The sequence below is a fragment of the Cylas formicarius genome, unplaced genomic scaffold, assembly GCF_029955315.1.
Source record: "Cylas formicarius isolate icCylForm1 unplaced genomic scaffold, icCylForm1.1 PGA_scaffold_1__22_contigs__length_36826433, whole genome shotgun sequence".
In the NCBI taxonomy this organism is placed as follows: Eukaryota; Metazoa; Arthropoda; class Insecta; order Coleoptera; family Brentidae; genus Cylas; species Cylas formicarius.
Window position 1 is genome coordinate 29,082,910 of NW_026844264.1, and position 15,042 is coordinate 29,097,951.

General features: G+C 32.3%; 3 protein-coding genes across 3 annotated transcripts; 1 reads left to right on the plus strand and 2 right to left on the minus strand.

The window, feature by feature from the left end:
• Positions 1-239: 239 nt before the first annotated feature.
• Positions 240-9,215, plus strand: LOC132696546 (cGMP-dependent protein kinase 1-like). The gene is made up of 6 exons (XM_060661433.1): positions 240-840; positions 3,904-4,430; positions 6,499-6,793; positions 6,856-7,116; positions 7,175-7,470; positions 8,586-9,215. The coding sequence occupies exons 1-6, from the start codon at positions 287-289 to the stop codon at positions 8,942-8,944; spliced, it is 2,292 nt and encodes a 763-aa protein (XP_060517416.1). The 5' UTR covers positions 240-286; the 3' UTR covers positions 8,945-9,215.
• A 485-nt stretch (positions 9,216-9,700) lies between these two features.
• On the minus strand, positions 9,701-11,645 carry LOC132696143 (Golgi reassembly-stacking protein 2). The gene is made up of 3 exons (XM_060660792.1): positions 11,433-11,645; positions 11,252-11,378; positions 9,701-11,196 (listed from the first exon to the last, which is right to left on the minus strand). Exons 1-3 carry the CDS (start codon positions 11,493-11,495, stop codon positions 10,010-10,012), a joined length of 1,377 nt encoding a protein of 458 aa, XP_060516775.1. The 5' UTR covers positions 11,496-11,645; the 3' UTR covers positions 9,701-10,009.
• A 150-nt stretch (positions 11,646-11,795) lies between these two features.
• LOC132696141 (uncharacterized) lies at positions 11,796-14,919 on the minus strand. The gene is made up of 4 exons (XM_060660790.1): positions 14,676-14,919; positions 14,474-14,620; positions 14,125-14,365; positions 11,796-14,049 (listed from the first exon to the last, which is right to left on the minus strand). The coding sequence occupies exons 1-4, from the start codon at positions 14,917-14,919 to the stop codon at positions 12,573-12,575; spliced, it is 2,109 nt and encodes a 702-aa protein (XP_060516773.1). The 3' UTR covers positions 11,796-12,572.
• Between the last annotated feature and the right edge of the window lie 123 nt (positions 14,920-15,042).

Consider the following 15,042-nt stretch of genomic DNA (forward strand, 5'->3'; position numbering starts at 1 on the left):
CTTCTACTTATGATGTATTTAAAAAAAAAAATTTGTAATTTGGCAAAAATTTGTAAAGTCAGTTTCATCCACTTGTTGCTATCGCATTTTATTGTAAGTAAAGTCCAAATTTTACCGGCACACAATTACAAAAAATAAATAAATAAAATGCAGCCACACATACACTATCATGTTTTAATCTTATCTAAATTTTCCAAGTAAAGATTGGGTATTTGTTCATTCTTATTTTAGAAGTTACTTGATAAAGTGTTCTTATGAAAACCAGAGAAATTAAGGAACCGCGAAAATGTTGTGCATGTGCCAAAAATCTAAAAAATACACCATAAATACTGACAGAACCAATAGTGAAATATCTTTAAACAGAAGAGAAACGATTAAGCCGATCACTAACGGTGTAGACGCAGAATCACAACCTACGAGTACTCAGCAGGTAGGTCACAAAAATGCTCCACGAGACGAAAGGAATTCTTCAAATAGGTACAAAGATACATCGAAAACGGTGCAAATTGAACTGGAAGCCAGAAAAGATTCGTTGAAAAATACCGCCTCGAAGCCTGCAGATGCACCAAGAACTATAAATGGCGATGTGGAAGAACGATCCGATTCAAAAATATCATTAACTGAAGACGCGTCTTTCGAATCACTGAATATTTCTCGAGACACTTTAATCGGTCCCAGTAGTAGCTTACAGATTGAAAATGCATCGGATGAGTCGAACAGATCGTCTTTTGTGGAAGACAAAGGGGTTAGCAGAAGAAGATCGGGAGTTCCGGCAAGTATACCCCTGGGTATCGAAGACACTTCCAAGACGATGTTGCCGGTATATCCAAAAAGTTCCGAGTAAGTAAGTCGCTTCTATCACTTCAAAGCAATATGTAAATATATTACTGAACTAAATCAAAAGGCAACGGAAAGATAGCATGCGGATGGTTCATCTGCGGAATGCAAATAAAATTGGTTACTCAAACTGAATCATCAGTCGCATTGTAATTATTTGCTTTTGTTAACCAACATTATAGAGATAAAATTGAGCTTAACAATAAAATTATCAAATTTTAAATAAACGAAATACATTTTTCTTTTTGGTTGAAATCGTGCTCGCTAAATTGCATGTAGATATATACCTTGGCAAATCAGAAATATGTCAAATCTATTTTTTTCGACAATACGATAGCTGATACAAACGATTATCAATTAATCCGACACGCATCGCGTTTACACACACTTGAAGTGTTCTTTGATTATGATTGATGGATATGTTCAACACTAGTGGATTGTATTTTCTTTGCCTTATATGTAAGCAAATTTTTCAAGCGTGAGTTGGTACTGGACAAAGATTTGTGTGAATATAGGCACCCCTGACTTTAGATTTAATAAAAATCTGTTCATCCCTAGCTTTTAGGATGCAGTTTTTGTAGTACTACAAATAACAACATAACAAATCTTCTTACCACATTTTTCATAATTACTTGTTTCATTTTAGATTACCTACTTTAAATAATATAAATATGACGTAGATCCGGAGTATTTTTTTAAAGAGACTTTCTTATTTTTCTTCTTATTAGAGATATAAAGTCGTTAAATGAGCAAAGTAGTATTACTTTTAGATGGCGAATGCAGAATGGTATAATATGCAACAAGTGCGGTAAACGGCATTTGACTCACGAGTGTATTTGACACGAGCGGAGCGAGTGTTTGATAAACGAGTGAGTTAAAAAGTTTACCGAACGTGTTGCGCACTATACTTTTTCTACGGCCGTTACTTTTTGGGTACAAAACACGAATACATTCTCTGAAATGACCGTCAGAAGTGACAAACGTTAAAATTCAAAGCGTGGGAAATATCTCCGAAAACATCCGATTGCTCCCAAACCCGTGCGGTAAAATCCCGGAAATGTCCGAAGTGACTCGCATTCGTGGGAAACGAAACTGACGTGCTAAGCGACGCATCCCGTACGCTAGATCTGTGCGTAATTAGGTATTTTACAGACGGGAGTGGAAAAAACCAATTGAATATGTCATTTTTTAAAAAATGGAATACCCTGTTTATTTTTAAATCTAATAAAAGTTCCTAAACAATATCCAAATCAGAATTGCTGACATATATTTCTTTATCCTCTTCAATAAATTGGCGGGGTACATGACAACAGTTTTAAAGGCATAATAATAACTAGGTTATTTTTAATTTTTGGTCAATATTGGTACAGGAACCTTCAGGTCCTGCAAGATTTACAAACATTGGAGTCAAAAACGGAACACTATCTTTTTAAAAAAAAACATTTTCTGATTTATTAGTAACTGAGATATTTAATTGTTTTTCTGTATTCATCAACTTAACTGGTATAAAATATGTTAATTACACTTTGATTATTTAAAAAACCTACCCTAATAATAAAAAGCTGAAAATAATAGTGCGTACTTAATTTAGTACACCTGGTATAGATTTTGATAATTGTAATGGTATTCAAATTTTTAATTTGTTCCTGCTCAAAGTTTTTCCATATTAAATCGAAATATTTGCGACAATATGACATCAAGCAATATCTATCTGCTTATTCGATAATCTCAACGATTGAGTAATCGAAAGCTGCTTTGATTAATGAGGTTGCGGAGTGGATACTAGATAATATTAACTTAGATACATTCATGCGACGTCACCTAAAGAATTCACAGAGAAGTTATGAACTAGTTTTAGGCTTATACGGAAGTTTCACCCGAAAAGCACGTTCTTTATGATGATTTTTTCCGGTGTCACAAGTAGAAGGTGGTGTTTTATTTTTTCAATTGCTCTCTTTTTGTGCCTATAAAGAACTATTATTTTGTCATATTAGAACAATGGCTTTGTTTTATTATTACATTTTTATTTTTTTATGTTAGATTACTTCTCTCAAAGTGTTATTGTTATCTGAAAAATTGTATTGAAAATTGGACAAAAAATCGATATCAGAATTTTTGTATCATTTTTTCTTATTTTTAAATACTGAAAGATGTTTTCCAAATATAATTCATAATATATATATATATATATATATATATATATATATATATATATATATATATATATATATATATATATATATATATATATATATATATATATATATATATATATAGCCTACAATTGATCAATATAGCACATTTGCCGCCAGACAATACATATTATATAACTATGTAGAATTTGAAATAAAATTAATAAATGGATTACATCTTTTATTAAAATTAATATATATTATATATATATTATAGAACGCATAAATGGTCAAAAAAGTTACAAAGAGTGGTACACAATCCGTATTTCTGGAATTTTTCTCCTAAACTATAGATGCATATGTGGAATTTGATGTGGGAAAGAAAGTTAGATTACTTTTGGAATGACCTTTAATATACTTGAGATCAATAACACTTCGAATAACACCCTATAGGTATTGTCTGCTGATCTATACGACAGTCATCAATAATATGTACTATAGATCAATTAATAAAATAATAATAATAACAATTATCAAAACGTCAAATGAATGTCTACTTGTGACTTACCATTTCATGTTAACATTTTTGCATTTTATATCGACAATCTTTTTATTTTTGCTTCTAAAGATTTTTCAGTTCTGATAATAACAGACGATTTGTATTTATAAATATAACACGGGTTTGAATTTTTTATCGAATGCAGCAAAATATTTATAAGCCCAATTTCCGAAACGTCGATCGCCCTTTCTCCTTTTCTGAAAATAAAACGAAAAAAAAATCAAAAATCATGCGCACTACGAAAAATGGCAGCCAGAGGCAAACCGAAGCAATACTCGTACAAAAACAAACTATTTTTACTCTGTGTGGGCGATTGATTATGCATATCTAAATAAATAATAAAAGCACTTAAACCCGCGTTTTAATTATTTCTAGGGACGAACAAAAAATCAAAAGCGCCATCGAAAAGAACGATTTCCTTGGGAAAATTCTTAGCGGTAAACGTCTTGAAGACGTTATAAATGCAATGTCGTTAAGGGAGGTGAGCGCCAAGCAAAAGTTGATCAAGCAAGGCGAAAAAGGTTCAGAAATGTACGTGTCAAAAGAGGGAAAATACCGCGTGATGGTCAAAGGAAAAGCCGTCGGCGATTTCGACGACATCAGGGTGTTTGGCGAGCTAGCTATATTGTATAACGCGAAGAGGCTTGCCTCAATACAGGCATTGACTGACGGAAAAGTGTGGGTTCTAGACAGACGCGTTTATCAAAAAATCGTCATCAGCTCGAATATAAAAGAGGAAGAAGAAAACCTTAGGTTCTTACAAAATGTGGATTCTCTTAAGGTCGTTGATGTGGATATTCTGCGACAGGTTGCGAATCTTCTAAAACCCGAATTCTTCCCGTCGGGTACGCAAATCATCAGGCAGGGCGACAAAGGAAATAAATTCTACATCATCAGGGCAGGTGAGAACCCAAACACTGATTTTATGAAGTACGGTATTTCATATTGGGGTGCAATTGTCTCTAAGTGAAATTTTGTCTATGGAGTGATTGTTTAATAAAAACATTTTGATACCATTATTATTTTCATGTACAGAGTGTTCCTTCTGAAAACTCTTAAATTTCTAACGTAAATAGCATATTAATAAATAACATTAGTTTGGTTAGTACGTGCGCGAAAGTGAATGCATCAGAAGATATAGATAAAGATAGAAACTCCAAAAAATTGTTTTTTTTTATTATTTCCGAACGACATTGTAATGAGAAAATATCGACATCAAAGCAAGGTGAGAAGAAACTCTTATTAAAATTTTGGTCTTACGAGGTACAATATTTTAATAAGTATATTAAGTTCCTGCCGACAAAATTTAAGTTGAAAGTAATTTTCAATATTTTCATTTCATAGTTGTTTCTGAAATAATAATTATTAATCAGTCATTTTTAATACTTTAAATACTTTATAGAAAATTGTTTAAAAAATAGTAAACAAATTTAGCGTCACTTTTGTTCAAATTATTAAGATATTTGCTAGCAAATTTTTTTATGACCCAATCAAAAGTAATTGTAGTTTAAATTAGTTTCTATTTGTTGGATAATTAAACCCCCGAAAAATTAATCAAACTAACGCTATTTTTAAATATTTAAGCTAGCCTAGAACGTTTTTTTTTCTTAAAAAGCAGGAACAAAATTGTTAGGTAACGTTTTACTTCAAAATGGATGAGTAAAGAATAAAAGAACCATAATTCGCAGACATCACACTCGAATCAACTTTGCACAAGTAATTGTACATACTAAAAAACATTTTAATCAGTTGATTTATCCATGAAGCTATTAAATAATACGGTAAAAATTGATGCGTCGCAGGCGGCATTGCTATTTTCAGCGCATGCCTTTACATTTCATCCACTAACCTGCACTTTGCGTCATTTCCCTTCTAAACAAAATAAATAAGAACTAAAAGTTCAGACAACACCGTGTCTTTATCAAATGGAACAATTGTCATGTCATAATATATAATTTCATGAAAATCTGAACTTTTAGTTCTCATTTATTTTGGATTTTCACCAAGTAAAAGCCACCTCAGTTCATTCCCGTCTAAACAGCGATTTCCACATAATCATCTTCTTTTCCCAAATCTAGGCATATTTTGAGAAAATACACACAATCAACTTCTTTTCCCAAATCTAGGCATATTTTGAGAAAATACAGACGTAAAAATGCCTTATAGAAACTTATTGACGATCTGTCAGCGGCCATGTTGCTTGTCAAATGTCACGAGCTCATTGGTTGGAAACGAAAAGTTAACCCTATAGATATTGGCAATAATTTGACTGTGCTTATGAAATTTGTTCACAATACCTGTTTAAATAAAATATTGGTCAATATCATGGATTTGCTAAATTGTTATCGAGTTATTGTTTAGTTTTTTTTTTTTTTTTTTAATTTTGATATTCATAACTCTCCCAAAAAGTTGACTCGAATTTAAAGCCGATTACAGATTTGTCTGGAAACTTTTTGGATTGGACCTTATTAAAAACAGAAAACATGCAACAGTTCAAAACGATGAATTGCATTTTATCCAAAGATTTAGTTCGCAGCGATCGAAATTCTTTCACCTCGCACATCTTCGACGTTTTTAAAGACAAATTAGTTTCATTACTCATCTACAGACGACAGTGCGGTTTACATAGTGCATACAGAGTATCTCAAAGTTAAGTACACAGGGCGAAAATCTGAATTCTTTAGTTACCGTATTAGAAATCTGTATTATATCTTGCGATTGTGCGAAAGTTTTACTACTTTTCGCAATTTTTTAGCTCCTTAAGAGTTTATTTAATCGAAAAATTTTAAATACAAAGTTGTTTGTATGAAAGTGTTGCGTGCAATGTAAATAACCACCATTATACAGGGTATCTCGTAACTAATATCACCTGATTTTATTATATGGTGTGAACGATATTTTAATTCTACATTCATTGTCTACTTGTATATCTATTTTCCAAAGTGCAAAGTTGATGAATTCGTTTTTTAGGTACAGTGACTATTTCCAAAAGTGGCGAAGGAATAATTGGTACGCTGGGAGAAGGGACGTGTTTTGGCGAACTGGCTCTCCAAAAGGAAGACACCAGACAGGCCACGGTTACCGCGGATGCTCCGGGTGTCGACTGTATGACCCTTACCAGGACGGACTTCAAAGATCATTTTGGAGACGTTGAAATACCAAAAATCGAAATTAAAAGAGGGTCGTTCAGGGAAGAAGCCAAAGCCGAGTACCAGGATATTGGCCTATCCGACTTGAAAATATTAAAAACATTGGGAGTCGGTGGGTAAGTTGATTAATTAATAAAATTAATTTAATTATTTAGTTAATTAATTGTTCCCGGATCAGGTTTGGACGAGTAGAACTAGTGCAGCACAAAAAGAAAAAGGATTTAGTATTCGCGCTGAAATATTTGAAAAAAATCGAAGTGGTGTACCAAAACCAACAGGAACACGTGTACAATGAAAAAATGATCCAGATGAACTGCAAGTCAAATTTCATCGTCAGACTTTACAGAACGTATAAGGATAATAAATACGTTTACTTTTTAATGGAAAGTTGTCTCGGTGGTGACCTATTCTCCCTTCTGCATAAACAAAAGAATAAACGGTGAGCCTTTCTTGTAAGTAAGAGTATCTCTTACTGAAATCGGGGTATTTCGTAACAGGTTTGAAGAAAAGGATGCGAAATTTTTATCGGCCTGCGTACTGGAAGCTTTCGAATACCTTCACAACAAAGCAATAGTGTACAGGGACCTGAAACCGGAGAACTTGTTGGTGGACAGACACGGCTATCTAAAACTAACGGACTTTGGGTTTGCGAAAAAAATGCCAGCCAGAGGAAAGACCTTTACTTTTGCCGGAACACCCGAATATGTTGCACCCGAAATAGTTTTGAATAGGGGTCACGATAAAGCCGTCGACTACTGGGCTTTCGGAGCGTTCATTTTTGAATTACTATCGGGTATGGTCAATATAAGCCAAAGTCATCAAGCAGGCCTTTTCTTCCACTGCTAAACGTATATCCCCACCCCCGTCTTCATGTGCGATTTAAAATCAACTGTTTACTTCGCTTACTTTGAGTTTGTTTTTTTTCTTTTGTTTTTCATTATCGCGTCCTAAATTCCATTTTCCGTGCCGCTTTGTTTCCCTTTTGATTTTATGTTCATGTTAAAGTGTAAACTTTTTTCTAAAAACGAACAACCGTTGAAAATAGATCGAAAAGTCATACAAACATATTGAAAAAGTAAAATATATCAGATATAAACGATTTATCAAATTGTTATTGGCCAGTGTTGCCATAATCATTCAAAATTTGGTGGTAAAAATTGAAAGGTGTCAAATCAGGTGATCTGAATAGTCAGGTCTTTGATGGAAATAAAACGAACGAAAGCTGCAAAGAACTTTGTGGTTTGATTGTCCTTGATAGAAAATATCACACCGTACGATAGTTTACAGGGTATAGCAGTTTTGAAGATGAAATAATTGACTGCTATATTTTATATAATGGGAGCAAGTATAGGAAAACCTGAATGAACCTCATGGAACTTTCTCATAAATACAAAAATAAAATAATATACGGGGAGTTCTATTAAAAATACGCAAGTTAAGTGCTTCTGACTGTAATGCTAACCATCTTCATTAAACGGTTTGTTTCCTATAAACAATATATATTTGCCGTCAATGTTTTTAGCCCCAATGCCAATATGGCACCTCTGAAATGGGATCTTCAAGCAATTATACCTGCAATCTTGACATTTTGACACTATGTGTATCTATATTTTTTTTAAATAAATGTTGTGAATTGCACCATTTTTTTAAAATAAACCAGGTGAACAATTTATGAATTATGTGACAGAGTAAAAAATTTTGTTTTTGAAAAGCAAAATAAAGATATTGCATATTAAAATTCATTTGTAAACTTATAACGGACAACCTGTATATTATATGTGACACACATCACTTAGACATCAGTAAACCCGTACTTAACTATTTTGGTTCACGGTTTTTCCACTTCTATGGGCTGTATCTTAGCCGTACGGCTGGATCAAACTTTATACCTACAATTTTTTTTTTCAGGTAGAACACCATTCCGAACGGGAGACAACAGTCACATGCGAACTTACAACAAAATCTTAAACGGAATAGACAACGTCAATTTCCCCACTTATATCAATTTGAAGGCGAGGAATTTAATTGAAAAATTGTGCCGGCCTGTGCCGTCGGAACGCTTGGGGATGTTGAGAGGCGGAACGAAAGATATTAAAATGCACAAGTGGTACCAAGGTTTCGAATGGGTGAGATTCAGCCAATGCCAGTTACAGTCGCCATTTAAACCAAAACTCAAGGATGTGACAGACACGAGTCATTTTGACCAGTTTAGGCAAGACAAGGATTATCCGCCCGATGAGACTTCCGGCTGGGACGTCAATTTTTGAAAATATAGTTTTAAATTTATTGTATATAAACTAGGACCATAATTTTATACCAAGCTGGAGGATTCTGGGATATTTTTTGTAGTACGCTAAGATAATATTTAGAAAATAATTTATTGCACCTAGTAAACTTCGTCTTCACTATTACTTCAGTTATTTTGTTGATAATTTGACTAGATTATTTACAGGTAACAGAAACACTATATCGAAGACTTTGATATCATTACGACATTATATAACAATCATAATTATTATTATTAATATTAAAATCTTTTTGTATTTCTATATTATTATTCAATAAGTTATTATTTATATATAGATGAACAACAAAAAAAAAAAGATATTCTCTAATTTTATAGTTCTATAATACTTCCATTGCTCTTTAAAAAAGAGGTTTTAAAAACAAAATACTCAAATATTTTTCAAATTTCACATATCATAAATTAAAAAAATTGCTTTGACTACTCTTTGATTTTTTTTTCAACAAAAGGTTATGACCTGACATTTTGGAAAACAACTTTTCTTTCTCTCTATCATATTTCACAATTTTTATTCTATCCTGTATCACGTGACACTTGAGGATACCAAAAATCCCACAACTTTTGACAATATTAAAAAAATTTTAGTGCAAATATAAAAAACACAACCATAAATTAAAATATTTTGAATCCATGACACATTTCAGAGTAGGAAACTAAAACGATAGATATTACTACACTAACATACACTAACACACTTTTTTTTAATACACCCTATTTATAAAAATGATGTAATACTGTAGTGTAAGATGAATTTTATTTTTACACAGTACAAAGTTGTGATAAATATTTGATATATACATTTTTTAAAAGTAACAATTATTTATGGATATGCAATTTACACATTTTAGCTGAGATAATAAAAACTAATGCCCCAACTTGGATGCATTTTCAAGGATGGAAAAACATAATTAATATTCGATCGATCCTATTGTAATTTAGAAAAAGAGGTTAATTGTCCCCAAAAAGTAAATTACGCCTTCTAGGTATAACAATATTACTAAACTATAAAGTATGAAATGAATAATAATTAACTATTTTGGGTAATGTTACCAAGTGACGAGACATTTCCACTAAGTAATTGTTGAGCTGATCTGGCAGCAATTGTGGGATCATATATCAACTGCGTCGGTGACGTTTGGCCAGAACATGTCAAATTCTGAGATGTAGGAATTGCTGGGTAAGTTAGAGCTTGAATTCCCCCCTGCGGGGGAAATATACCACTAGCTGGTGGATAGTTTTGATTAGGCTCACTACCAGCATTAACCTGTGGATAGCTAAGATTGACATTATGGCTGTGAGAATAAGTCTCTGAAACTGGCTCTTGGGAGTACTGAGGCTGAGAATAACTGTACATAGGTACATTTGTGCTCAAAGGTTGGTTATTATTAGGGTTATAAATTGAGGTTTGTACAGGATATAAAGGTACTTGAATACTTGAAAATTGAGGAATGGAACTAGGTGGCGCCAAAGGATTAGTTGTCTCAGACTGAACAGCTGGTGTAGCTTGTGTATAAATTCCTGGAAACTGAGGAATATGGGTTGGTGGTGGAATGCTACTAAAAGTATTAGCTTCAATAACATTTGACTGAATGTCATTAATAACTGTGGATGCTGGTGGTGTGAATTTATCTGCACCAGTAGATAAGTTTGATGTTTCTGTAACACTTTCTGACAGAAGAGACTTGTCAGAATCAGAAGTGGTTGTTATGGGTTCAGTGTTTGAGAGAATAGTAGATGCAGTGCTGTTAGACTTGTAAATAGTTGGTTGCTGCTTGTGTGTGACGGCACTTCTTACAGGAATTCTGTGCAAATAACCATAACCTATACCACAGCCTACAAGACCTTCACCACCCCAGTGCGAATTTGGAGTGATTGTAACTTCTCTACAAGAATCATCATCACAATTGTAAACATATAATTTAAGGCTCACTCCATCATGGTTTTCTATTAAATTGAAAAGATCTTCACTTTCATGTAAAATGGAATCTGAACTAATAATGTAATCTGAAAAAGGTCGTAAACCAGCCAAATCCGCTGGTGAATTTGGCTGAACTTCTAATATATGCCACACATTGTCTTTTGCTGTCTCAAAGGAGCAGAATCTGATACTTATTCCCAGATGGCCCTGGCCTCCCCAAGTATCGCTTGGTTCCACATTTACACTACGTACACTTTGAGTCTTACAGCTGTATACTGTCACCGGCAGTTGCTTCCCTAGTAAGCATAAAGAAATTGTTAGAATTAAAAATCTCCAAATATTCAAGTATACCTATTCCACTTTTTAATATTTGTTTCAAAGTATCATCATCTTTGTCCAATCTAGTACCATTAATGGATATAATAAAATCAAAGAAAGGCTGCAAACCTGCCTTCTCGCCGGGCGAATTTTCTTGGACCTGAAAGCAATCCACTGATTTAACAAATGTATATGATATCTATGATATCATTACTCTTAGAACATGATATCCATCGGAACCGCCTCCCGGTATTTCTACGCTTTCAGCGTTACCCATTATTTAAGAACATTAAGAAATACGTGGCATCTACGAATAAAATCGCCCCATCTTAACCCCAACAAATAACTTTGACAATTAATGACCCATAGTTTTGGCTGGTTAGTTCAGAAGTATCCTGAGTTCCAGTGACGTCAACAGATCTTAGTACCAACCCGGAGAAAACAAAATTTTGATATTCTTGGTCTAAATAAATTTTTGTGTACTTTCATCAATTGCTATTCATATATATATATATATATATATATATATATATATATATATATATATATATATATATATATATATATATATATATATATATATATATATATATATATATAATTTTTTTCTAGCACGACGAAGAAGCGAAACGATAAATAAATAAATCTTCGACGGATGTCGGAAATGGGTGATAAGCGAAACTACCTCCTATTGAAAAATCATGTATCTATGTACCTACCCCAGAATACGCCGCAATTGTTTGAGTGCGATCCACAGTTGCCGGATCTTTTTTATGGCATTCTGAGTAAGCGCGGTTTTCAAAAGATAGGGAAATCTAGTATTCTAAAATTAGGTAAAATTAAGTAGATGAGTATAACATTATATTTTTCAATAATTGGAAGAAGGCAAGAAAGCCATTGAAACCAAATTCTTTATTTTTGTTGCAATACAAATAGTTTTTATGTTTCTCATAAAAATAACTTTTTCCTACCCGCATATTTATTATTAAGCTAATAATAACGTGTACATTTTTAGTTATAATATGCCATTTTTTGCCTAGTTAGTATGTATCTATTTAAAACTAAAAAAAAATAATACGAATGGTAATACATATTTGAAAAATCCTCTACTAGGTATGGGAATGTGTAAGATTAAAAAACGGCTGCAAGGCAAAATTTTTGCAAATTTTAAGGGTTTTGTAAGTCCGAATATGAGCGACTATTTCCCGATTTTATCCTGAATACCAATAATAATACATTTTAATTGTATATATATAAGCAAGTATTTGGTTAAATAACAAAAATTTAAAAAGTCTGTTTTTCACTCTTTTTGATGACTAGTACCTGAATTTTATTTAAATTGATGGAAATATTGTCATATTTTGTTGTCAGAAATCTTACTTAATGCGACAATTGGAGTGAGACCCTGGAGAATTTGTTCCAAAACATCTGTCTGATGTAGTCTGGATTTTACATTTTCAGTTATCTGAGATGCAGCTGCAGTTATTTGTTTCTGAAGTATTTCAATATGCTTTTGAACATTAGATCCTAAATTTTCAGCTAAATATTCAATTTCAACTTTTCGAGTACAAGTATTCCCAAGATTATTTAAACAAACATAATGAATATGTTTACATATTGTGTTTTTAATATTATAGTCCATACATGTACATTGAAACATATGAGTACAAATATTACAAAACCTGCATATTAATTCACAACATATATTAGAATTTATTTTTGTTACTGTGACTTTCTGTTCGAGTTCATCGTTACCAGAAGAGTTTTTTAATAAATAAACATTATCTGAGTCAGTATTTATCTGATATTTTTGAGTCAGGGCAAGTCGGTGTCTCTTATTGACTGTATTAATATGTTCTGTACATTCTCCCTCTGTTAATTTAATTAGTCTCTCAATTGTTTTATTACGCAAAAAATGTTCTAAATTATACAAAGCCTTGTCAAGTCTTGGAACAGACTTCCTTTCTGGATAAATATATTTAATTACTTTGTGCATATTTTCAACATGAATATTTGTAATTCCACTTTTCTTCCTATAACAATATGCCCACTTTAATTTATTATCAGCATAATTAGTAAAGAAATACTCAAAAAATGTGCGGTATTTGGATTCAAGAATACTTAAAAATGAACATAATCCTCTTTCGAACCGTTCTTCATTCAATGTGGTCTGTAAATGTTTCAAGGTTTTATATACCCATTTTCGATCCTCGAGGGGTTGGACTTTACTAAGATTTTGTTGCCACCCTCTGTCAACATGCCACGCACAAAATAAATGCCTTCCGATAGGTCCCATGACTTTTTGCCAAGCATTCACAAATACTCCCGTCATATCAGTCATAAGAACTTTTATTTTGATTTCACCTACAGCTTTTTTAACTTCATTGAAAAACACTTCATAAATATAGGTGTCTTTTCTGTTTGTAAACATAAATGCCGTAGGAAAACTATGGTAAAATTCATCAATTATTAAAATTGTAGTCAACTCAAAATCAACATCATGAGTGGTGTCAATACAAATAATATTTTTGCCAAATTTTTTCAACATTTGATTTTGCATTTTGTTCATAAATATGAGGCAAAAATCTTCCTTTTGAAAATTATATTCTGTGAATTCTACTGAATTGTGTTCCTTATAAAGAAGTATTGGATTCTCCTCCCATTGTTTCCATTCCTCAACCCTCAAGGATACATTCATATTGTCATTTTTATGTCTGAATCCCTGTTCGACATTAATTTTATAGGATGTTTGTATATTCCTAATATCTTGCAGGGTGAGCAAACTGTCCCTATTACAATTACATGTGTTCTCTCTAATTCCATCTAAAATCCTAAAAATTATTTTAATATGTCTGTGAATTTTTTTTTGCTGAGAAAATTTATTAAAATAGTTTAAGAATACATACTCATTCTTGGAAACTCCCTTCACTAATTTAGAGGCAATGTTTTCTTTACTGACTTTTGATATTCTCAAATGATGCAAATCTTTCGCATGGCCATAGTGAGATTTGTAGTATTTTACATAACATTCACCATTTTTAAGCTTTTGGACAACTATTTGGCTTGTGCAAGCACTATTAATTTTTGATGTTCCCTGAATTTTTGAATTTTTTTTCAAATTTTCGTGAGGCACAGTTCTCTGTTTACCTAAAAATAAAAAAATCTGTAAATGCATAATGTAAATAATTACTACTACTACTACTACATTTATTACTCGTAAAACAATGTATTTGTAAGAACCAAGTAAATACTTACCTGATCTACTACAAGAGAAGTACATAATATCTTTGCTTTTATCACCATAACTACCATTCCCTGGTATATCCAACCCGCGTTTATGTCCAACTTTAATGTATCTTATATCACAAGCGTTCTCTTCTAAGCTTAACCAAATCTCAAATTCTACAAATATATTATGTATGTACAAGATGTAAACCAAAGATTGTCGTTTACTTACCTTCATATGACATAAAAGCCTTCTCAACAGTTTCTTGAATAATATTGTGTTTCTGTGATAAATGCTTCCTTAGGTCGTCATTCTTCTTAAAAGAAATATTACAACCCTCGAGGCATTGAAAATTTGCAATTTGTTTATCAAATTCGATAGGCGACACTTCCGCTTTATGAACTTCTTTTCTGTGTCTCTTAAAATTACTTTGACACGAAAAGGTTTTTTGACACTCAACGCAACACACACCCATTATTTTTTACAAATCCACAAACAATAGAGGCAATGGTAAATAAAATACATGTGATTATTCCTATTCTCTATCAACAAAAATTTTTGTTATTGAAATGATAGAGAAGAGTAAAGAGAGTATTTA